General features: G+C 35.0%; 1 protein-coding gene across 4 annotated transcripts in view; it reads right to left on the bottom strand.

The window, feature by feature from the left end:
• ZNF385D (zinc finger protein 385D) overlaps nt 1–27,293 on the bottom strand; it is a 417,123-nt gene that overhangs the window by 98,374 nt on the left and 291,456 nt on the right. For all 4 annotated transcript variants that reach the window (XM_051808381.1, XM_051808383.1, XM_051808385.1 and 1 more), the window contains one exon: nt 850–960. In XM_051808381.1, the coding sequence (XP_051664341.1) occupies nt 850–960 (111 nt within the window). The remainder of the gene's footprint in view (nt 1–849; nt 961–27,293) is intronic.

The following is a 27,293-nucleotide window of genomic DNA, read 5'->3' as shown; positions in this document are numbered from 1 at the left end:
ACTAAAAATAGTACAAACTGTACATAAATATCTGCCTACAGAGAAGCAGGAGCACACAAGAATTATTTCACTTCTTCCTATGACTGGCATGAGGAAGGACCCTAGTGGACACTTTTGGGTTTGACCTTACTCTAAATTCAAACATTTTTATTCTGACAGAAGTAACTTCCATTAGTAAAACAGTAAATTAGTAAAACAAGTAGTGAGTGGGGAAGATTAATTTCCACTAGCCATGGCCCTGTCAAGAAACTTCCTGAAGAGACTAGAATAGCAGAAGGAAATATATTGTACTATGTCAGGTTTTGCCTGTACACACAATGACCCTGAGAAGGAAACAGAAGAGTTAAAATCTCAGGCTTTTCTCTGACATAACAGGTGTCACTTGTGATGTTAAGGAACATCACAGCACAGCTTCCTTGGGTAATTATTGGTTTCCTCTTTGTATTAGGGACCATTTCTAGTTCAGCTTGCTCTGTTTCACTGCTGCAGGAGTGAGAGAAGGTAAAGAAGGAGCCAGTTGAAGGTACATAGGTACTGGTAGAAGAATTAGGATCCAGCAAATATATCAACCTTATTAGCAGTAATGGATCAGTCAATTTTTCCTGTTTACGCTCTGTGCAGCACAACTGAAGTTGATGAGCTTGCAGGGATATATTGGCAGAGAAAATCTGGCCGGGTGTATAAACACTGCCAAGCAATTGTGCTTATTTGAAACATCCTACAACCTTTTCATCTGCTGAGCGACAAACTGAATTCACAACGTTTCATTTAGGTTCAATTTATGAAAATTATGGCACATACTAGAAGATAAGCACATATTTCTAATCTGATACAAAACGATCGACTTACATCAGAATTAAATCTCAGCTGGCAAATGTTGCATGATATGATTTGCTTTCTTCGATGAGGAAGAGGAACTCCAAATGTATGATTTATTACAGCTTTTTGAATTGGGTCCATCTGTAAAGAGAAAAGAAGAAAAATGAAAGCTTTTGCTGTTCCACTGTGTGCTATATTATCTATAATTTCAAAACAGATATTGCATCATGCCATACCATGCCTCACACTACAGAAAAACTATTATTTTTCTTTGAAAATGAATATTTCTTCTTCATACAGTTTTACAAGGAGGTAATGAAAAAGGAACAAAGAAAAGTGTCATTAGCTGTCTTGAAATGGATATCCTTGTTTCAATTTTGTATGTACCAATCTCCCTTTACTGAAGAAAGGTAAAAGCTGTGAACGCTGAAAAAGTTTACCTATCAAAACACCAATTTAAGATTTTTATATCATAGAAAATCTAGTTTAATAAATGAAACAAGAACATTTAAAATAAAATTACTATCAAAAGGATTAATGGAAATGTGAAGGAATATAATATTCAAATAATTCCAGAATAGCATGCAATAGCTCAGTATCATGAAAAAAATAATAATTTCCCATGAACCAATAAATTAATCTCTTCCATGAAACAACATCTACACAATTTATGAAAAAATCCAAATCCTCCAAAGATTATTTTCACTATCATTTAGAGGAAACTATTGTAAATAAAATCTAATTTAAGGATGAATTTGGACTTTTATGAAAAAGGTTTTTCTGAGCTAATTTCTACCAAAACACTGATCTGATAGTGTCTGCAAGTAAGGGTCCTTATGAAAAAGTGTACCATTTTGGCAGAGAATTTTACAAAAACTACTCAAAAGACTGTTTTACGTGGATGATTGAAGTCAACTTCCCCAAATGCATTGATCAAAATTATTCACATTTCTTCCTCACAAGAAGCATTTGAAAGCTACTTTAAAAATCTTGTAATAGCTGTACAACAATTTTGTTAAGCCACTGAGAGTTTTTATCTTTAAATAGTTAAAAATTCACAGATTTTGCCTAATTCTGATAACCAGTATTCACGCAGTATAATCTGTATGTGTCCTGAAAAAAAAAACATCTTTTTCCATGCTCATGTCTCCATGATTCACTATATTCTAGTCTGTTAGCAAAGGGTTATTTGATAAATAAAGAATCAGAGTTTTTCCTTAGAGTAATCAATTATTCATGAAAGCTGTAATAGTAGACAGTCATGGCCTCTATTGCAGTGAATCCACAACAGATCACTACGGAATTTCTGCATCACCTGACAGCTGTTCAGTGTCAGATATGAAACAGGTCTTTAAATTAATTCCTGTTGAAAAGAAAATCAGATTGGTTTAAAAAAAAAAAACAACTCCCCCAACACACACCCACAAAAAGCCCAAATGAACCAAGGCAAAAAGGAGAGCTTTATAGGACAGTCTGGAAGACATGCTCAGTTTGAGCATCCTCTTCCATTTGAAGTGAAAGTGAAACACCTCATACATTTATGCAACCATCCGCATAAAAGAACAACAATCCCACCTAGAATATAGGGATTCCACTGTAACATAACCCCAAAATAACACTGATAGCTAAGGTGAGAGTATATCAAGCGCTGAAACACTACAACATGCTGTGTAAGACTTCCTGCAGTGATGAAATCATGTGTTAGAAACATTCATTTTACTGAGTAGCGTGATCTTGAAAAAGCCCACAGTCCAAAAATACTATTATATAGACCAGGAAGAAGACCACTACATAGCAAAGTAAATAAATAGTAAAAGCTCTTCCTTTTTTTTTTTTTTTTTCCAGCTAGATGAATAGACCGGTATCTCGCTATTTTCAATACTAAAGCATGATGTGGTCTTAAATTTCACTACTGCTGAAGTTTGGAGAAATTCTGTTCCTTTTGCCACTGCAGGTCTAAAATACTTAGGGAAACCTCAAGTTCAAATATATGAAAAAGTTAGCACACAGTAACAAGAAATTGTGCATTCTTTGATCAAGTGTAACTGTTTGACTTCACATTAACCAGAGCTGTGAGATGCTTTAAAGAACATCTTTGTTGACTTTCTTAATTTATGGCACTTGTGAGATAATGTGAGGTAATAGCCTTTAGTGTTAATACATGTCTTTTCACATTATCTCACAAGTGCCATAACTCCAGAAAGCAAATAAAGAAACACTCCAAGGGTTAAATGAAAGGTTCCACCATGGTTAATAAGATGAAACAACTGATTTTTTTTAATCGGATTTACCCATCTTCAAAGTAAGAATTTTACCTACAAATGAGCTCAGATTTCTTGGGCAACTGATGCTTACATATTGTGAATGAGACAAAAAATTTTTTAGAATTAAAAAAAATCATGAATGTATAGAATACTTGTTGTATGTTACACTTACTTTTATTTTGGCCTCATGGAAAACTGTGGAGTTTCTTTCCTAATCACTCCACAGATTTTCTCTTATTTATCTGCTTATATGGAAACCCACCTGTACCTTTCCTTTTCAGTTTCTAAAGATATAGACTTCTAGATATAAAGCTACATGGTGTTACTGTGAATAGGATGATTTGTGTTTGTGGCTCTAAATGAAGAAGAGTTCTGGATAGCTTTCAAACTGATTAAGAAAAGCTGCTTCAAAATAATAAACCCTTCTCTGCCAGTTCATAAAAACATAAAACTGTTTGGATTGGAAGAGACCTTAAAGATCATCTCTTTCCAACCCCCATGTCATTGGCAGGGACACATTCCACTAGAGCAGGTTGCTCACAGTCCCATCCAGCCCGGCCTTGAGCATTTTCAAGGATGGGAGAATTGTTGTTTGATACTGCAAAGCACAGCTAAACTTAAAAACTTAACCCCAGATTCTAATAAAGTTGGGGCAGAATACTTGTGGAGTATTTTACATTATTATTTTTCCTTGAAGATTTTGTTTGGGAAACATCGCCATTCCATAAGTTCCAAATAAACATCAAAAAAGCACCAGATAAGCCTCCAGAAGTTTTATACAGGAAATCTTAGAGAGGTAACAGGATACTTTGGTGCAGCATGATAAGGATTAAGATCTCACAGATATTGAAGACAGAGAGAAGGCCTGCTGAGAGTCAGAGGAATAAAGAGAGGTAGCTGATTGCAGAAAATAGAGAGCAAGGATTGCAGGGAAGTATAAAGGGGGAAATAATATCATATAGCTGAGATAATCAGCAAGTGGTGAGATACTTAACATAATCTCCAGGCACTTCTAGGCTCACTGAACATTGCTAATTACACATATAAATTATATTTCAAATTCTGTAAGTGGTATTCAATTTCAAAATAAAAATTGTCATGATAAACTTTGATAAAATTTGCTTTTTACACATTGCTAGTGCTATATTACAATTGCTGGATTTTATTTCTTAGATGAAACTGATTTAATTTACTCTCATTTACAGTGAAGGACAGAGAGATTTGCAATTCACATGAGAGATTATCATTCAACTTTCAAAGCTGTGCAGAAGACCAAGGCTGGCAAGATGTCCCTTTACTTCCTCTCCATAATGTATTTGCACTGGCAGTTACAGCACAACAGCTGCTATCCTTGAAGGCCTATTTGTTTAGTGCAGAACCTGGGATGGTATATTTTGCCTACAGAGAAATCTGATCCTTTGGAAAGGTAAATTTTCATATTTTCCACAAATAATTTCTCAGCGTTACCTTTATTTGAGTGTGTGTGAAGAATTGTTTTACACTGAAAATGAAATTAAAACACATAGCTCTTCCTGAATTTCAAGTAATTTTTAATATGTCTAATTTTTCGTGGTTGTTTTTCTGTGATTTCTTATCCCAGAGGCATAAGAATATGCCTAAGTTAAAAACAATAACAAGCCAATAGCAAAGGAAAACATGCAAGTTTGACCCGCAAAGGTTCAAATCACAAAAAGATATAAATCCAAGGGATTTTTTTTTAAATTATGTATTAAAACCAAGAGGCATGACATGAGAATTTCAAATGTTTACAGTTTGCAGTAAATTAATGGAAATGCACTAATGTCTATAAATAAAAGCATCCAGGTCAAAGGATGAAGATAACACGGATTCCCAGAGCCTGTTCAGAACATATGGTAGGCCTAAAGCAATCAAAAAAGTAAAGAAAGTATTTTTACCTCAAAACCAAAAAAATTAGCTGGAAAAGATTGTCTCAGATCACTATGGTCTTACACTAAGTGAGTAGAAAACCATGTCAGGTCATTGAAGATCTCAGGAAAAAATTGCTGTAGACCATTTTAGTGGTAATTAAAAAAAAAAATACCCACATAAGGAAAGACTTCCATTACTTGAACAGCTAAGTGAATTTAGTGACCCAGGTACCAACACCCCTCAGATCTTCTTAAAATTCAGATGCTAACATATTCAATAATAATATTACAATGTACTTATTTGACTTAATTTTGTACTTACTCAACTTAATTTTGTACTTACTCTCAAATGTGTTTGTAGAAATGCAAACCTATGGCAAGAAACCATACTCGGAATATAAACAATCATATATATATAAATATAATAATTATATAGAATTACTCATAATATAATTCCCTTAATGTTATTTTCATTGTAACACTGTAACATTGCATTGTGTTAGCATTGTAACGTTGATAAAAAGATAAAGATAAGTCAGTGGGAGCTCCTTTCATTCATTCTCTTACATTACAACAAACAGTGAAACTTGTAAGAGCATTGGACACAGTGTAAATCCTGCACCAAACTTTGCCATTACCAAGCAAAAACTCTAAAATATCATTGTGTCCTCCACAGTTCATAATTATTGGTGAACTTGATCCATTTCTAAAACTGCCCAGTAGATGCAGTTTTAACACCTACCAGTTCAAACATAAAACTGCTTGCTTGATTATAATTCTGCCATACTTGTAGAAACATAAAAAGGTTAAGCTGTAGGGATGTTCCTCAATGGCATAAAGTCACCATCATTTATAGCCTGGGGACTTTTAGAATCAGAAATTTTCTCATGGAATAATTTATCTATTTCCGACTGAAAACTGAGTAGTTCCTCTGTGATCTCAGTGGCATCAAGAATTCACAGTCATTTCCCCTGCAATCATGCTGGTCAATTATATTAGATACATCACATTGTTATATTATTACTCATGCAGAATTTTTTTTATTTTGGAGAACTGCTGGACTTTCAGACTTACATTGCCCATATCATAGGCATTGTGAAACTGAGTCCTAGCTACTTCTTCTCCAAGAGATACTTGACATCTACCGCAGCTGCACTTTCAAGCTAGACAAGGCAAGTGCTACAGGTCTAAAACTTGCAGGAAGTACAGGAACTAGTGGGTGTCACACATTGCTGTTCATTTCTGTGTGCACAGCCATCTCAACACTCTTAAAAGTATTTATCAACTATGCACATTAAAAAAAATTATCTGTGCAGAATATGATGTTTTCCAGAAGTGTCAGATCTATAACTTACAGTCTACCTGACACATTCTTAATATACTTGTGACCAGGTCAGAAACAGAACAGTTCAACAACAGCTCAGTAATTTGATCCTAAGCATATTTGATATTATTCATGAGAAATAAGTCCTGTTGTTGAGGTTAGCACTAAAGGATTGGGGTTTTTTCCCCAAACCACATTAATCTTTGAATAAGAATCTTATAAAGTAACTAAAGAACACAATTCAAAAGGAATGATGGGAGGAGTTTAGTAAGCATAATTAAACACACACACGTACAAAAAGAATGTTTATCAATATTTTGGTTTCATGTACAAATAGAACAGTATGATGTCAAACAATTAAAATACATATTCTAGATGTGGTACCATGCATGGTTTATCTTTCTATAGCTAATTTATTCAGTATTGCCTTAATAATTATGGTGAATAATTATGTAGTGAATTCAACTCAACATTGTACACCTTTTATAAGTGTCTAGCATTTCTGCTCTTATCAACGAGAGTAGAATTAACCTGATGTTTTCTATGTACATAAAAAGAAATGTTACTCACCTTGTTAAATATAACATAATTAATATAAGATACCTACATCAAGTACAATAATGTGCAATATTTACAAAATAATTACTTCTCTTTTAAAAAGCTGTATCTATCAAAAAGAAAATCACAGTCACTTCCCAAACAATGCAACCAGTTTATGTAACTTGAATTCTGTAACTTCAGAATTAATTCCCAAGGTAAACTTTTTATTCTGTTATTCAAATTATATGAGTGTGTCTCTCTTCCTCTTTTTCCTTTTTTTTATTTTTTATTGGAGTTATTTAATTGTAGCAGTTGTCTAATCACCTTCCTGACATGACTCTAGTATTTCTCTCTTCCCTTCTTTTTTGTTATTTTTTTTCCTTGTAGATTTTTCCACTTGGCAATGAGATGCTGAGGCAGCAGCAGTATTTCTGGCAAATTGCTTGAATGTACAGAAACCAGTCAGAGCAAAAGGATTTGCATTCACAGTGCTATTACACATACATACTGTAACCACAGAGAGATTATGCAAATCCTTATACTCCAATTGTCTAATAATGGTTGTCAGTCAAAAGATAAGAATTTGCATATGCTAAGGCTAGTGAGAAATAATCACACAGTGATTATGCTAATCAAACACACTAAACAACATGTGAAGGACTGTCAAACTGGAACAAATCTGTGTATGTGTAATGTATGCTAAATATAGAAACACGCAGTACTAAAAGAATATTAAGGTTGCAGATCGAGCCCTTAAAAACATGAAATGCCTATAAGTCTTAATTTGACACCTTTCTGAATTTATATTTCTGAAATATGTTCGCATATTTTTCCCCAAAAATTTGGCTTTTTGTCTGTTCAGAAGATGGACAATGTTCACCTAATGAGAAATTGTTCAATGTTGTGTTTTGTCCAAGAGGTTCAATGAATAGCCCTAAATCTCATTTACTATATAAAGCTGAAACCTCTCTCCCAACAGAACTTATCAGCCTATTCGTTGGCTCTCCTACGGTCCTCATTGACACAGGATGTGAGCAGTTCACAAGTATAATTAAGTTATTTTGAAAACTTCTTTTTTTAGATAAAAGATTTTATTATCTCAAAAATAAAGAACAAAATTTGTACACCAGTTCCAGTTTCCAAATTTAATATACCTGATAGTACTTACTATAGTAAGTTGCCCACACAGTTCCTGACTTCAGATTCATCTGTGAAGGGGCTACACGAACTAAAAGCAGTTTTACAACTGCAAGTTGGAGTTCCAACCCGTAAAGTTGTCTGAGAAAAGTTTGATTTAAGTGACTTGTCTCACATCCCTCGGAATAACTCTCCAGAGTGGTATTTAAACTGGATAGGCCTTACGTTTTCTTCAGTCCTATCTCATTGAAAACATGCTTTCTGGTTTCTTCAACAAACAAATACCATGGATAATAATCTTAGGAATTACAAAACTATGATTGACGCCCCATGTTTATCCAAAGGAAACACAAAATTCTGACAGACCTAAAAGATTCTCCCAAAGAAGAGAAGATGAAAGCAATCAAATGTGGCATGTTTGTCATATTGTTCAATTATCCAGTGAACAATGCTCAATACAACAATTGCAGCATAAGAACAGACTAACATGAAACAAATCACCTTGAAAGTGGGAGAATTACTCACTCCACTTCTAGTAGGCATTACCAAAGTGGTGTGGAAAGAAGGGGTGGATTGCTTCTTTTATCTACTCACTTAAATGAACAGTGGTAGATGGCAAAAATATGATTGAACACAAAGCAATTGTTTAAAACAAAAGGAGGTAAATGTTATACTCTCTCTAAAGATATCTCTAAAGATACCAATAAAATAAAAACCTAAGGTTTACAAACACCATTTGTTTTCTCAGCTTCAACCAAGACCAAAGCAAAAATGAGTTCATGAGAAAAAGAACAAATTAAAAAAAGTTAAGGGAATGTTCATGTTTTGTGCTTAAGAGTTTGGAATGAAAGGTTGGCAGGCCTAATGGGGGTTACACAACAAATTCCCAATAGTATCATTCATGTGTGAATGTATCTTAGAAAACTGGACCAAGTGTTATAACTGGTATATAATAATAGTGAGTCTTCCTAATCACAACAACAATAAAAGCAGGATGTGTGCCAGACAGAGAACTGGCAGAGAGGCACTTGATTCACTCATACAAGTGGATTGCTTACAAGTACCAGAGTGCAAAGTGGTCTCTGCAAACTACTACATGTTTTTCAGGGAATTATGTACGTGTTTAAGGACACAGAAAATAATTGTGTGATGCAATGTTCCTGATCATGCTCCTATACTTTTTTAGCCTACGTAAACAAATCTTCTTATTTACCATTTTTATCCTGGTCACTCCAAAGAAATCATTAATAATTAAGGAAGAAAGCATAATTTGAATGTTTAAAAACATATATTCTTACCTGAAAAAGATCATGGGATGCTTCAGGCATTATTAAATTCTCTATCAAATCTTTACTTTTATAGAATTTCAATACATTTCAAAATCTGTCTACTGTGTTAAGATTTAACACTGGGAGAGGTTACAATTCTTAAGTTATGCTAGTAGAACTAGAGACTAAAAGGAACCCCAACACATAATTTAATTCATACATCCCACCATGAAAAGAAAAAAATTGTTATGGCAATAGAATAATTTTATCACAGATTCTGGAGGGGAGTATGCAAGTGAGCAAATATTTTCAAAAAGAAAAGGTTAAAATATAGCAGTTGGAGGTTGGAGAGGAAGAAATTTTCCAAATTCCCATTTTATAACTGTTTCAGTATAAAACACTTCTACATTTCAATTGAAACATTTCAGAAAGCTGCTCTGCTTGTTCAGCCACTAGATTTCTGACAACCCCTCAAAACAGAGTAATTAGAAAATTATTGAATTTTTCTCTCGGTTCTTAATGGATGTCTGTCTTTCTTCAAAATCAGGTGTAAGTATACATATTTATTGGTATAATTATTTGACTACAGCAGCTCTTTTTTTCTTTTTTCCCCCACCCACTTCTCTCAGAAGGGAGTTCTACTGTCCTTTTAATGAAAATTCCAAGATACAAAATCATGTGACAAACTGTCATGATTGTACCTCACATCTTGAGATTCAATTAGTTTTAGTTAAATTAATTGTACCACCAGCAGTCAACACAGAAAAATAATAGTCCTCAAACTCTTTACATATGGGAACTGAAGTGCTGTAGTTTGCACACGCAGTTGAATATACCCTTTTAATAGGTAATGGTTCAGTATAAGGGTAAATTATGTATATTCATAGGGTATATTCATATATATATATATATATATGAGGGTATATTCATAGCCCTCATAAAGATCACTTAAGAGCATTATATCTCCTTGCATGCAAATAATACTTTGACTTTGCTTGGCTCATGGATTATGGACCACAGGAGAAGTCATTAACCTGCTTACTTCCTCCATAACACGATTAGCTCTAAAACCTGCCTGATTCTTTGAACCTGGATGAGACTGTGTGTTCAGAAAATTCACTTCCATTAAGAGACAGAGGAATATGAAATTGGAAAATGGAAAAAAAATATAGTTTGAGAACTTACATAATAGTGGAAATAAACCTTGCTATTCTTAGCAACTATGTATGCATAAACAACATTAGAATTTGGTACTAAGCTGAAGAAGATCCCAAGAAGGTGAGGGAAATAGGTGGTCCAAGGTGACTTGCATTTTATTAAGGTATTTCTAACTGCAAAATTAAGATCAACTTCATTTCTTTTTTCAGACTCTCTAGGAAGCAGAAAATAGGAAAAACCAGAAAAAGAACAATTTAGAAAAATGGAGATTATAACACTACTCACCCAAGTCCCCACTAGTTGAAATGTCTCATTTTCTTCATGGTACAAAACGAGGAATATATTCCCTTTTTATGAAAAGAACACACTTATACCTGCACTGGGTACCACATTGTGACTGTACTTTTCCAGTAATTCTTTACAGATTGCCACTGAGATTCATTCCAAATCTCCTGTCAGTCTTAGTGACTAAATCATTAGTGCAATCCTGAGTGCACTGAACAGCTGTGGAGAATACAGTTATGGCTCATTCACTACTTGAAGTGCTCTAATCCCTTCCTACCCATCTCTGAAATGTGATGCATTAAATAATTCTCAGCGTGTTTTTATATCATTTGGAAAAAGATGAAACGTTAACAGTGTACTTTTCCATGCAATTTCATCTTTGAAGTTTTATCTGAATGATATGTCGAAATTAAAATTTAGAAAAAGGTATTGCCAGGGAAGTACCAGTCTGACCCTGACATCTGAGCTTTTTGTAGATCAAAACAGAACTAAATGAGAGAAAGGAAGGAAAGAAACCTATTATTGCATGTGTGCATATGGAAATACTATCCTACAAGTTTAAGACACCTTGAAAAAGGCTTAAAACAGTAATCCCCACTCCTTCCAAGAGTCCACTACCATAAATAAATACTAATATATCTACAAAGCCCCAAATGTGGATTTAGTAAGAGCCTTTGGTTTCTGGTAAAACTTTGATTACTTTAGGGTTTTGTGAAAGGACAATATTACAAGGTGAAACACATTCACTTCTTCACTATCACGACAGATTGTGACATGGTTTCTTTCTATACTAGTGCTTTGACTTTGACCCAATTCACTTATTTTCTTGAATTCTCTGACTGTTTAAAGTTACTTCATATCGATTTTGATCTTTAAATGATTTTAGGTCAAGCAAACTCAAACTGGATGCCAAATCAGCTCTGACTACATTGGTGATATACAGATCCTGACACACACAAAAGGTAGTCAGAGGTTCATTGACCAGGTGAGGACTGTGCATACTGTTGCTTTGTGTCCCTTCAGGGGGAAAATCCAAATGAACTAATACATGTGGTTGGAAAACAGAATTTAGGCAAACACGAATGGATGAAGCAGTTAGACACCAAGCTACTGCAGGCAAGTAGCCTCCATCTTCCATCTCCTCAGTTGACCCCTGTCAGAAGGACAGTATCACTTAGTTCAGTGAGGGTGCCACTGAGTCTTTTGAACTAGTGAGGCTGAAAAGGATTTTGTGTATATTATGAACCTAAACACATAGGAAGTCCCATCTGAGTATTTCACAGTGCTTTACAGAGACCACTTACAGACAGGTAATTAACATACGAAAACTGAGCTGTACTAGAACTTTCGGCAAATCCGCTTCTTCTCATTCACAGTCCTATGTCTTTGCACTAGACAGCACAGGCATAATTGATTCAAAATCATCTGTGTTTGGAGCACCTCACACAAGTACCTATGGATGTGAAGACTGGCAATTTCATTGCCTGTGAACTGTATAGTTGTTGCTTGTAGCTCAAGTACTTAAAGATATCTCTACTGCTAGCATAGCTTTTCAGAAAAGAAATTCCATGATGCACAAGCATCCCAGCTCTGGCTATTTTGAAGATTTCACTTTTTATGCATAATTTGTGGCCTATGGATATCACGTGGGTGCATTGTCTCTGCTTTTATAGTAAAAGCTCCACACTGGAGATATCTAAAACACAGAATAGGTAAGAGGGACCTGATAAGATAGCAGTAGCTAATGAAAGAATTCCGAAAAAATGAAGAAAACACAAAAAGTGCAGTCAACAATGTACCATTGTAAACCCCAGAGGGTTTACTCCTGTCTTCTTAGATGCCTTCATGGCTGTCAGCCCCATGACTGGTTCTGTTTTCTACTCATTTAATTATCTGTGATTATAAAAATAACATCACCAATTACAACATCATTCCTCCTGCTAATGTAAACTTCTTTATATTGATGTAATATTAAAGATGAATCCTATCCCCCATGACTTATTCCTGCTTATCATGACACTTTGATGAAAAAAGTTCAAACCAAGACTTGACCTTGGATCTCAGCTTTGACAATAATGCTTAGACCTTAATACACACTGCACACATTCATGTGCCGGGATTAATCATTAACGATCACAATCTTCGTGACACACTTAAAAGGTCAGGAAATATTATCCTCATCTTGCAGACAGGAACTGAGAGTAAGTAATGGTTCAAGGTCACTGTGGAGGTCTGTGCCTGAATGCAGAGTTGAACCCATCACCTCTTCCTCCAACATCATCTTCCTAGCTCAGAGCAACTCCCTTGGGCAACCCCTCACCATGCTTCTTGTGGCTTTTGGATCTTGTTTAAAACCCCAGAAGCTCACATGAGCAGCTGCAGGTGCAAACAAGTCTGCTATGGGATAAGGTAACTAAAAAAGCAGTTTTCCTTTAGAAGCAGCTGCAAACTACTGTGCTCCAACCCTTCTTTTCCTGTGTCATCTTAAAAGTGCTGTTGCCTTTTCAGGCACTAGAGAAAACTCTTCTTTATTGTAATCTCCTTGTAAGTCACTCAAATACAAAATTAAAAACAACAGTGTTGTTTGTTATATTGAAATGGACTTTTGTCTCTTCTTCCTTACACACATGAAAAATCCATGGTATTATAAAAGGCATAAATGTGATCATCCATTTGAATTAATGACTGAAAAATTTTTCTTCTTTCCCCCTTGAAAAATTCTTCAGATCACACTCCATGTGAGGAGACACACAGCACATTTGCAGCATGCAGCAATGTTGACTGATCCTGAAAAATCCAGTATGTTCTTGAGAACCACCCACTAACTGTTTACAAATGGTACATCGGAACCATCATCAAGTTTTCCTTTCAGATCTATGATTATAGAAATGGCATTATCAGTACAAATTCTCTCTGTCATTTCTTGTCTTTCTCATTGTTAACTACAACTGGAAGTTTAACAGTAAGTAACATAATGCATTTATAGGGGTGGAGATTTGTCACATCAGTTTTATATTGATAAGAGAACACTACACCAAAGACACACAATCAGCATAGGGTTGCATTGTCTTCTAGTGATCAAACCCAAAGATAAACAAGTCAAAAAAACCCACATGGCAAAAGCTTTTATGACACCAGGTTGATCAGGTTTCTCAACTGTTAGCATGAAACATGAACTCGAGTAGAACATGCCATTTCCTGACTGCTCTCTCAAAAATCAGCACCTCATCAAATCTGCTCCCTTCTGAGACTACTATCTGAATTAGAACTCTTGTTTGGCCCATGACTATAATGTGAAAATCACAGTGACATCTTCTGGCCTCCAAAGAAATCAGACAGTAACTATATGTACTTTCCTTAATACTCTTTGATCAGAATGAACCCATTGTTAATAGTGGCCAATTACTATGCAAATATCCAGTAATAACACCAGTCAAAAGCAAAATATGTTACAAAAGGTACTTTAAAAAAACAAAAACAAACACAAACCACAAACAAAATAAAACCTCAAAACACCTAGGTAAAAGTAGAAATGAGAAATTACTAGTATATGGCACAAGTTAATTAATAAGAAAGGGAGAAAAACTGTTTCAAAACCTATGTTGTTTACAATGATGTAAATATAAAAGAGCAAAGCTACAACTTTAAACTGACACATTGCAAGTCCTGTTTTTCTATAATTATGCTTTTGCTGTCTAAGATTAATCAGGGTAGTTAATGATGCAAAAAATTGCATTTATAATCCAGTCTGAATACAGCTGTACTGCAAGCTATGATCTAAGTGCCATTAAGGTAAATGGAATTAATGGGCTGTCCCTAGCAATCTTTATATCTATCAGTTACTAATTAACATTCTTCTGCAAAGAATAATTTATGGGGGAAAAATATGTACAGAAGCAATAATGTTAAAACTTGCAAAACACTGTGGTCACAAGGTAGCTGTGCAGCTGTAATAGACAATGTGTTGTCCTCATTTCAACAGAGAACAAGAAAGCGCCAACTGGCACTGCAATCAATAAAATCTTTTATGTTAAGTAATTTATTTTATATTGCAGCAAATTATTATTGCCAGGGATGAACTTTTGTGAGAAATCTCAACTTCAGCTAATAATGGAAGGATTGAACAGAAGAAACAATAAAAGTTTGGTAGTTAAATTGGCTGCTAAGAAAAACAAACAGTGAGTTATCTTTGTAGATAACATAGCACATTTGCTGCTTGCAGCTTGATTTCTGATTTTATGCATTTAGTACTTGCATTAGTTTTAAAAGTATTCCTGTAAAACCTTTACCGTAACCTTATTGTAGCTCCCTTGCATTTTTGACTTTATGACACAAAAAGCACTGCATAATTCTTTAGGGTCCTTTTTGAAATCCTCCTTATCTTCTTGCCTATGAACCTGCGCACCATCATTTCACATACCAGGAAGTAATAGTAGATAATAAATCTTACAGTGAACACTAGGGTTTCTGAGACTATTATATGCATCTTTTTGGAAAACAACAAATAAAAAAACCTCACAATATGCCAACAGAAAAATGCCCCAACCCTCTCAAAACACTCACCCCTTGCCTGTAAAAATGTCCCTGGGAACAGTCACACACAGAAGCAGGTAATGGCATGAATCAAAATAAAATGGTGACTGTTGCATCTGAAAAATATTCCCCATATGAAAGGTAGTAGTTAGTGGTTTTAAAGGAATATCCAGATATTTAGGTTTACTTACAGCATGGGAATAAAAACGTTAATCATTCTGAACTTCTACTTACAAAAATCCAGCTTAGGGTTAATCCTTCAAATCCCTGATAACAGTATTATTCCAAGTAAACATCACCAAATTAGGTTGATTTTAATCTTCCCAGACCCCAACCAAAAATGGTACATAACCATAACAGGTTATATGACCACCAAAAATGGTAGTAATAATATTACTGGTATTTATATAAGTGATATTCATTACATAGTAATTGCATTCCCTACAATTCATACTTATTCCCTGTGTCAATCATAATAATCTTAATTTTATAATATCAACATGACAATTCACACTAATCACAATGTAATGCCTTCCAATTGAAGCTGTAAAGGAATATTTAGGATATTTGCATGTTATTATAACTTAGTCAGTAAAATGCCAATGATAAAAAAAAAATCCTAACTTCAGAACTTACATGAACAGCAATTTTGAACATACTGTAGATAATTATCAGATAAGAACTTAATTAACTCACAAAGACTTAGCATTATTGACCACATGGGGGGGGGGAAAAACACTGAACCCTTAAGATTATTAATTATACTGGTATAAAAATATGTTTTACATTGGTAAAAATTCCATTCTAATGCTACAGGAATAAGCACTAAGCATTCAAACATGCTCTCTCTTGTGTACATCATCTCTTCCCTTTGTCACTTCACGGTAACCCCCCAAAATTCCAAATTACCTGGACAGTAGAATTTTAAGTAGTAGAGCAAGAGAAGTTTGTTAGAAAAAAATACTGATTTACAAATGTTGCTAAACTCACAGAGAAAAGAAGGAAAACTCTATAAACCCAGTATTGGAAAATACAACAGTCTGAGCGAATTTGCTGTGTCAAGAGCACAAAGAGAAATACATAATTTCATTTTTTCTGAGGCAATTGAGTGAGATAATAGATAAATCCTGTCAGGATGAATCTGACTGCATTGCAGTAAATGATAAAGTAGGTGTCCAATATTTTCATTATACAGGCTGGCACATTTGCAATATAACTAAAAATATCAGATATAATTTATATTCAAATCAATGCTTTTTAAAAAAATATTTTAATGCTTCTGATTACAAAGCATATTGAGTTAAAAAGAAAAAGAAAACACAAAAAAACCCCCAAACAAATCACCATCACACATTTGAGAGCTTTTCTCTGTCTCTCTCTCTGCTAGTGGCAGGTATGTTATTGCAGGGCCTAGTGGTGCTTCTATATTGAAGGTTTTGGCAGGCTTCCTCTTTGTTTATGAATTTATTAACATATTGAACAATATGCTTTTGCTCTGAACTTTGTAGAAAGGAAAAGAAGCTCTTTCCTAGGGGAGTATTTATTGACCTAAAATCAAACCAAATGGAAGCATCATATAAAATCATCTTCAAAACCCATGTTAAAGACAAATATTTTTGTAATACAAAAGGAAGATCAGTAACACAATTACACGATAATATGGTTCAATCTCTTTAGTAATTTGCTTTTAATACAGAATATTATGTTAGCAAGAGAGCTGGACTGATTGTTCTGCACAGTGGAGTTCTGTCTTTTAGTCATCCATAATGCAATGTGCTAATTCACTAGAAGTTGCTGGGTAGCAGGTCATTGTGCATACCTTTGATGTGCAAATTCATGCTAAATGCTTTGAAAAACTAAGGCCTAAAGTGCATACTGCATCCACAGCACTATAACATCCTATCTTTTAGTGCCTTATCTGAATGCTGCCTTTTAGTGCCTTATCTGAATGCTGCCTTACAGAGAACTCTACCAAGAACTGGACAAAGTGGTGCTCATTCTTCAGTGTGAAAAGCAAATTTTTAGCAAATTGATAAGCTAAAAAGAGTACTCATCATTCTTACTTACATTATGTGCTTGTTGCCACATTGTTCTTAAAAATACACGCTATTCCTTTTATCTAGTTTGTAAGCCACATTTTAACCAATGTGAAACAGTCAGACTTTTGAACTTCCAAAGGTTTCACAGTCCTACAAATGTTGTCACAAATATCTAATTTTTAAACCTAATAATCTTAAGTAACTAAGTAAGGCATTACTAATAATTGTTAAATAAAACAATTCTATTCTGTTAGGACAGTAACTCAAGGTTGTGAAAGCTAAGCACTGGAATGGACAGGTGAAAGAACTTCTTATGGTCAACAAGCCCAAACAAAGTCCTGTAAAGGATGCAATTCCTCAGAACATAAATGAGGTTCATCTCAGACTTACTGTTTTTGCATCTACTACTATTCACGTATATTAAGCTTTGCCTCAGTTGTTAATGAACCAGGGAAGCTGTTATGCTATGAAGCTTCTCTTCTAAGTTTGCCTCTTTGAAAAGCAGTCTGAAAAATTATTTCCACAATATACGTGCTAACAGCCAATGCAGGGCACAAGGCTATGCCTGTGGCCTATCCCCCCTGCCTCTTAAGAGTAAGCAATTTTCACAGGAGATGACTCACTCTGTTTTCTGCAGTTCACTCCACCTCAGACCTCTACAACACACCCTGTCGTTGCTCATTCCTTGGGGAAAGCTACTCCATAAATGCATCTCTGAGGTGACAAACACCTTGTTTTTCCTTTTTCTCTAGGTAGGTACCAATGACCCAAACAAAAACCTGCACCTGTTGCTTCCATTTCACTACACATATAGAATCTGAACATCTCGAGAAACTGCTTTCAGGTGCCCATGACAGAAGCCGACAAGAGGCCCCAAACAGTTTCTCACAGGCAAAGGGACACCTTTTGCCAAAAAGTGCACACAAGTAAAGAGAAAGATTAAGCCTACCCAAGGTCTGCAGCTTTGACTTTTAGGTTTATCTTGGTGCTTCTTAAAGAATCCAGTTACCTATTTGGAAGCAACATCTAACCCTCAGTGTGGTGGTATAAACTGGCAGGCAGCTAAACACCACACAGCTGCTTGCTCACTATCTCCCAGTGAGATGGGGGAGAGGATCAGAAAAAAGATAAGATTCGTGGGTTGAGATAGGTACAGTTTAATACTATAGAAAAGGAAGGCAAAATAATAACAATGGTAAAAGAATATACAAAATAAATCACGCACAATGCAATTGCTCTGCACCCGCTGACCAATGCCCAGTCAGTCCCCAAGCAGCGAGCTGCCATGTCCCAGCAAACTCCCCCCAGTTTTTTTGTTCAGCATGACACCATATGGTATGGAATATCCCTTTGGCCAGCTATGGTCAGCTATCTCAGTTGTGTCCCCTACTAACTTCTCATGCATCCCCAGCCTCCTTGGTGGTGTGAGAAATTGAAAAGTCGTTAACTTAGTGTACTGCTGAGCACTGCTCAGCAACAACTAAAACATCAGTGTGTTATAAAGATTATTCTCATTCTAAATAAAAAATGTAGCACTGTACCATCTACTGGAAAGAAAATTAACTCTATCCCAGTTGAAACCAGACCACTAGCCAAAAGAGAAAAGCTTACTTCCTACACTTTTTCCTCCTAAACTTTCCAAGACAATGTGTCTGTTGTTGCTCTCTTCCCTCACTTTTTCTCTCTAGGCAGGAATTTTTAATGTCTTAAATGTTTTTTTTCTCTTAGACTCTGGTCTGCAAAACACAGACTTGTTAACTGAGATGGCCACAGGAACATCAATATTTTCTGGTGACAAGCTCATTTTTTCTGTAAGGAGCCTCAATATACTTTTCAGAGATAAAGAGTATATCCTTCATTGTTTTCTTCAAAGCCTATTCTTTCCTTAAACCCTCATCTGATTCCATTATCAAGCAACCAGAATAATACCAAACAGGTAATCTAATGCCAATATCATACTCAAACAAAATAACATTGCTTCTCCACAGCCACATATAAAAATTCCTTTTCCAAAGCATCTGTGTTTGATTTCTGGTGGTGCTTTTTCATCTTCCTCTTCTTTTTTTTTTCTTAAGCATTTTTTCATAAACAGGGAAGAGTTCATATCTATGTTTAAGTGACAACAGATCAAACAATTTACCAGTGCTACTATATCATTGAAGGGTTACTTAGAAAGAAGTGGCATCAACATACTGTATCCTGTGTTTAAAATCTGTTTTAGTCACATTTCCTGCTGATAGTTGCTCTTTTTTACCATCCAGTATTTACACTGCTGAATGACAGAAGTCCAGTTTTGCTACTGTGGGAGATCAATCATTCCTATAAAAATTGAGACTTTCTATTTTTCAGCAGCAGGTAGCACTTTAGCCCATAGATTCACAGGAAAAAATATGACTGAAAAGATCCTGGGGTATGTCAGTACAAACACACAATTCAATTTTGAGAGATGTGGAGTTCTCTCTATCCCTTCTAACTCACCACCTATAATAATTTGAATATCTATTTCATCACTCTTCCTCCTGTTTGTCAGCTAGGATACCAAAATCAGCCAGAATTCAGAGGACTTTACACATTCTGAGCTTGTTCCTACTAGATACATTTTAATTACATAGAGAGTGGGACAGTGGCACTGTCACATCATTGACACTGATGAAGAGAAATCTTGAGGAAGACCTGGAAGATGAAGAACTTATTTTGAAGATTCAGAACTGAATGATGGCATATGATGATATATTAATGAAATTAGTAAGAAGGTAAATCTCACATTCTACTGTGAGATTCATAAGCAGGAAGGCATAACACTAGAGCTCCTAAACTACTATGCAAAACCATAGGAAACCAGTAGCTCAGAGGTTCAGTACTTCACATTCACAGTAACAAATGCCCAGGTTGAGAGAAGACAATTAAGTTTTTATTCTTAATGCTCTTGGAGGAAGTGGAAATACTGCCTGAGGGTCAGAAGTGCCTGTTCCTACATTCTTCTGTCTGATGTTCTCTATACAGTTACTTGCAATGCACTCCTTTTCCAAACAGGCTTTTATCACAATCACCTTGTCTAGTTTACTCCTAATGAAAAATTTAAGAGATACACATTACTTCATCTTTTCTCAGTTAGGTGACCTGATTAGGAGGGGGGAACCTCAGTGATTACATAACTCACATGCTGTTTTGTCATCCATCAATGCCTGCATTTATTTCAATACAGATCAAGTTGAGGAATTATTTTTTTTTACAGAAAAGTAAAATGGATATAAAATAAATCAGGATATATAAATCTTAGATCAGTATTCATTCCATATGAACTGCTGGATGATATGTCTGAGTTAAGAAGAAGAAGTCATCAAACTTTTTTGGTCTGATAGGTTTATGTTCCAACTCGTATTCCCTAAGAAAAGTGGATGTATTCAGTAATTTCATGTAACAGCAGGTCCCACTTCAGAATGATACAAAGTTAAAATATCTATCTTATAATTTTATAGTAATTCTCTCTAAATGCAAGAATCTTCTTGTAATGTGTTTCATTGAAACAATTTAATTTGAGACTCAGTTAGAATATGCTTAACTGACGATAACCTAAACTTAAACTCCAGGCATATTTTAGAGTGGGAAATATGAACTAGTTCTTGCAGAATTTATTTGCTGTCAATTCACTATTTATTCAGAGAAAAATGGACTGATAAGCTATTTGATTGTTTTCACTTGAATCTGTCCTTGCTTGCCATAACCATTAACAGTATTTAACAAATCCTTGTATCAGAAAGGATGTATGACTCTATTTGTGGCTACAACAATACTAGGAAGGTATAATGGACACATGTACAGTCCTAAAATGTTATAACCACTACAGAGTAAAGCTAATATGTACAGTTAAATATAATATCATATCCTCATTTAGTCCCTCCCCACAAGTACTCAAAAATACACCATTTGTAAAAGACTTTGCTAATATTTTAAGACAAAAAAAAATCAAAAAGAATCTAATCAGTTACAGCCAACATCACTAATTAGAAATTACTAGGAAAGACATCAGTTGCGTATCTATTAACCTATTTCCAGACTACGTAAGAATATTTGATATCTCTGAGTAATGGAGATCACAAATTTAAATCAGTTTAAAATAATGGGTGCTACATTTGAGGATCTAACAATGGCCTTTTTTGACATGTCCATATCATAGTCTTGTGCATGAAAGGAAATGCCATCTACCCTCTGCAGAGATGACTCTGCAGAAAGCAGATACCACACAGTCTAGAGGAATTCAGGTCAATCTCTTGCTCAACCACTTATCCCCTGTAGGACCTGAAGTAAATGCCAATGTCTTTGCACTTCATTTAAGCCAACAAAGAGAAAATTATGTGTACAGGATGCTGAAGCATAAAATCATTGAAGACTGAGATTTTCAGAAACTAGAACAATTAACAACAAGTTTTGCAGACCAGCATGGAGAGTGTATTCCCATCTCTTCGCAGAACAACATATTACAATAATGTGATTGTCCTGGAGTCCTTGGTTATTTTTGTCATTGTATTTAGGAAAAAAAGGGAGAGCAAATCTATCAAAAGACAGAACACAGTTTGTTGCTTGAATTTATGTGTTCATGCCAAACGCACACTGTGATAAATTTAAATTTTCTATGTGTATGGATACCTAAAAAAGGAGGGTGTATGCACTGCCCACTTCAGTGGTTTCTATTTCCTACCCCTGTGCATTAATCTTTAAGCAATCCAATAAAAAACCCTATCTTTTAGCACGTTACAAACACAGCAGCCCTTCACATTGTCAGAAGGGAATACTCTATCAGTGATTAGGACAACACATCTTGATTTTACTACTGAAGGAAAATAACAAGAATGCATACCCATACCAATACGTAGAAGTCAAACCTCCTGAATCTTAATAATAATAACATTTTTAAACTCCAGAGAAAAAAAGTTAATCAAAGAAATTTAATTTCAAGCAATGTCAAAAGAAGACATCATTTTGCAGCAGATGTTTTGGCAAGCAGAATGCAGACCAAATTCTAAGCTCTAATTGTGAGCTTCTCCCTCACAGTGTGAATTTTCCAAATTGAAAGTCTCACTGTCTAATTGAAGCACTCAACCAGCATATGTTCTGCTCAAGAAACTGTGTGAAGTTTGAAATACTGTATATAAGCAGTATTACCTTCTTTTGCTTTCAAGGCATCAAACCCTTGGAAATACTATTCCTTAATTTAATGCTGAAATGTAACTTCAATTACTAAGAAGCAGCCTCCTCGTGATGAAAAGACAATTTTTAAATATCCAGCAGGGAATGATGTCACAGCTTAACACAAACCACAGATTTTCATCCCTACTATATTGCTTCTCATGTTCTATCACCATACAGAGACACTAACAGGTTTTGAAGAGTTTCCATCACTAAGCCACTCATACTTCCAAGTCTGGACAGAATCTAATGAGTGTTTCTACATTTCAAGTCCCAAGATTCATAACTTTACCTGAGAGTCATCCTTTGGACTGGAGGTAGTATAGTCTGTGACAGTTTAACTCATATGTTTGATATCTTTCTTTACCCCTACTCTTTATCCTCTCACATTCATTTAAAAAAATTTAGCAGAGATGAACCAAGACTATGAGCACTGGAAATCATATTTTAGCTCTCTGAAATAAAATAGCAATAATGCAATGATCACAAACTTAGGAAAAGCACGTCTTAAACAGATCTTAGAACATCACAATATATCTTTCACATACCTTCTTTACTTCTAATCTCTTTTTGTTTGATTCCTGTATTCCAACAAGAGCTGAAGGTGGAAGGGGAGAGGGAAGGGGGGGCAGAGAGGGGAGGGGGCACTTGAAGCTTTTTGATCTAACAGTATATTACCTCTCCCTATTAAAATTGTATCGCTTGAGCTGCAATATTCAGCATTTCAGGTTGGACAAAATTCTTCTAATTTGGTTTCTTCATTCCTTTCATGGTTTCTTATCTCCTCTAAACACAACACTCTTAGTCTCTGCTTTGTTTTAAGGCCTTTAGAATTCACAAGATGATTTAGTTTGAGAAAACTTTTCTGGATGTCATCTGCTCCACCTCTCGTTCTCAATGCAGTGCTAACCAGCAGCCTTGTCCTGGTTCTCACACGTGGTTTTGCCCAGTGAAGTTTTGAGTATCTCCTGGAATGGAGAGTCCACAGCTTCCCTGGGAAAATCAGTATGGTTCTTGACCTCACTTACTGTGAAAAAAATTTTCTGAAGTTATAACTGGAATTTCTTGTGTCAGCTGGCTACCTCAAGTATAGCATTTTAAGATAGCACAGTTGGTACAGTATTTATTGGAGATAAATACCTCCTGTAAATGATTAATGCCATCCCAATTAAGCATCTGGGATGGGATCAGTTGGTTTCTGTGGCTACCCATCTTTCTACATTACTTTGGAAAGGGTTGAATGGTTGGTTCAGATTGGACATTTTGCTTTTAGACACAAATTTAGGTCAGATACCTGTCATTCACTCTAACTTAAATTTCTGCAAGAAATGTCATAGAATGATTTGGTTATATCTTCCTACAATAGGGGTTTAGAAGCACACTTTGACATGTTTGAACTGTCAAGCATGTACGGATGAAAGAACCAAACCAGGTCTTTTTTTGTCTTTATACTGGAATGGTTTTGAGTTAAATACCTCAGACCTTACAAAAATATTTAAATATACTAATTTGAAGCACAGAACTTTTAAGAGGTATTATCATTTTGGCAAATAATTTTAGTTAATAACTGTAAATTTCTAGATGAAAGTAAAGAAAATTTTGGTAATTTATTTCAACATACTTTTCCCACTCTGTCTATTCTTTCCAAGTAAATGCCAGACAGGCATATGGCAGTCTGATTGCTTGTTCTTTCTACCATTAAGTTTAATGAGGTCTACCACTTTACTTTTTAAATCATTACATGAGTATGTAATGAGGTGTAATACACTATTGGGTTAAGCTATTTGTCTTCATAGATCAGATAAACTAATCTGCTTCTCTGTTTAATTCAGTTCCTTAATATTGATTAGAGGCCAAATCTGAATATTTAAAATAGTTCATTTAACCATTTGTCTAAGGAAGAACCAGTGATCACAACAGAAGTCAGATATGAATACTAAGTTAAGAAAATCTCAGTGTAATAGAGGTGGAAGGTATAGGGAAGGAGAACTATTCAACGTCACTAGAAAGACCTGTAGATTGCTTCAGTAAATCAATTCCAGACAAACGGTATAAAAACCTAAAAAGGTTATTTTCTTGTGCTTATGTAGAGATGGACCTGTGAGACTGTGCAAGTATAGATTAAAGAACAACAGTAGGATTTACCTCTAATTTTTATTTTTTTAAAATCTGGATAAAGAAATGAAAACATGCTTTTAGGTATTAAGGCATACTTTCACCTTAAGCATAACTGTGACAGATGTTCACATGAAAACAGAAATTAGGTGATGGTAGCAAGCAGTCATCACTTTCAAACCCTGATTACCCAACACTGTTAAACATTTTTAGCACTTGGTGGGAAAAGGGCAGGAAGTAGTTACTCATATGCACATAGGATAGAGGCATAAAAACTTTTATAGGGCAGATATCTGTAAACCTTTATCACTCGTCAGGCACATCATGTTTCCAAGCTTTCTGCGAATATTTGTCTTGTTTTCAAAACACCAACCAGAGCATGAAAACAGAGCCTTGAGGGCATGAATGCACTATCACTCCCTGTTACAGAAATGGGAAGTAAATCAGAGCACTAAAAGGGAGAAATTACTTTCCCGAAGTAAGAAGAAGTTTAACTAGGCCCTAGGAATTGTCATTAGCTAATGGGGAAGAGCAATCTGCAGAACTAGTCATGAACCATTTTGCTGAAGTTACTGATCTCTGACAACCTGCCTACGTTGTTCACACCAAAGGGTGCAGCAGCACGCTGGGCTTGCTCCAGATGAGGGACTCAACTGAATATTAAACAAGTGGCCAATAGCCACAGACCTTCTCAGTAATCTCTTTAGAATGACAATATAAGAGGTTGTCGGACATAGAACAGCAGTCTAAGCACACTGCCTCATCCTGCCATTTAACCATTTGAAAGGAATGTAACTTATTGATATTTTAGCAGTATTTATTTTATAAAATTCTTCACAGAGACTTAAAAGAAAGTTCCAGCTAGCAATGATTCGAATAAGCAGAAGTGAAAGAGGAGCTGATAGTAATTACATTATAAGAAAAAGGATGGATGCTAAAACCAAATTAAAATTACTCAGAATTGACATCTTTTGTGTAAAATTAATGATGGACAAATTAGATGAAATAAAATAAAACCTAAAGATGTGTTTTAAAAGACTATAAGGACAACCTGAACCTTTGAGGTTGAAACTCATTAGAGTAACTTGAATAGATTTCCTTTTGTTTTATGTGCTTCGGTATTACTAGTTTGAGGAAGAAGCACGTCAAAGAGGCTACTTCAGGCTCAGACAATACAAGGAGAAAAAAAACCAAAATAATGCATGACTATCTTATCATCTAGAGTTGGGGCTGGCTACAAACAACATCCAAATTAATTCCCAACTCACCCCACCAGCTCTTGTTACTGTACAAAACTTCTCCAAGATCAAAAACTGCCTGATTGGTGCTATATGTAAGATTGGCAACTTTTATCCAATAAAATCACCAAGACTTTTAAGAATCATCACTATCAGTCAGAATGTGGTTACTCAACAAAACTTTAAGATTGGGATTTCTCTCTCATTCTACACTTTGAATGACCAGGAACAACTAAGTGAAACCAATGATTTTTTTTTATTATTATTACATGACAAAAGCCTAGCAAGACAGTAAATCCTTAGCATAGCTCAGAAGCCTGGAATAATACATGTTTATCACCAGCTGTAGCCATCCAAAAAGTCTGCTGATTATATAATAATCTTAAAACCCTGCATAGGTTGAAGACTTAAATGTTGTTAATGATAGCTAAAGACCAAAGCAGGTGATTGCTAACCCTCCTCTTATTTAGAAGAAGTTATAGGCTAAAGAATATATTATTGCAGTATTAAGTGGCTTTTTGTTTTACTGATTAATTTTGTGTCTTATTGAAAAGCTTAACAAATGTTTTAGATGTTTAATTACTGAACCTAAAGTTGTTCTTCACAAACTTTCTCCTGGCATGTTTTTGTCTGTAGAAATGATGTTTTAAGAAACATAGATAAAATATTACAGTGTTTTACTGGGAGTCAAACTAGTATGAAGCAGAGCTATTAAATCACCAAATGAGTAAGAAAGGATAAGAATCTAAACACATTTTATACATCCCATGTTCTGTATTTTTGAGTTTTGAGTTGGTTATGTTCTGCCTTTTTCTCATTGAACTAGAAGACAAGAAAGTTTTAATTTTATCAAAATTCATAATTCCTTTTCTTAATTGTTCATATTCAAAGTTAATGTTTTTCTTGTATTAGCACAAATGCCATTAACTGCAGAATTTTGTCTGTTTGTGCTTTCACCTGAGTTGTTCAAGGGAGGCTAAATTTAGCATATCAGAGAGAAACCCTTTACCCTCAGGGACAGCATGAATTTATGTGCCAAATCTCTTGACATACCACAGCAGCTTCCAAAAAAATATAAAATTCAAGGTCTTTTTAAAAAGTTGAAGAGCTTTTTGAAGAAACAGCAAAAGGAAATAATTCTAAATGAAATAAAAGTTTTCCCAATCAACTGAATGTTGGGGTTCTAGCAAATGAAGAAAATATAAATTGATCTTCAGATCCATAGTTTTTGTGCAATTCAGTGTAATCTGAAACACATTTCTTCAGGTTCTAGAAACTCAGCCTATTTGAAGAGGAGATATTGTTTTTATGACACTACATAGCAGACTTGAATACACAGCATTTGCTGAGGTAGACTTTACTTTTATTTATTACTTGGCTTAACGGAAAAGAAAGGCACTTCAGACACAAAATATATGTTATCTTCTCTGTGCACAGAAATTTATGAACAATCCCCCTTCATCAGGGGATCTTTACTGAAGAATGGAGGGTGAACAC

This window comes from Manacus candei, unplaced genomic scaffold (genome assembly GCF_025592945.1).
Source record: "Manacus candei isolate 608988 ecotype Guabito, Panama unplaced genomic scaffold, ASM2559294v1 h1tg000072l, whole genome shotgun sequence".
Lineage (NCBI taxonomy): Eukaryota > Metazoa > Chordata > Aves > Passeriformes > Pipridae > Manacus > Manacus candei.
Note: the sequence above shows the minus strand (reverse complement) of the source record. Positions and strands in the feature narration are given on the sequence as shown.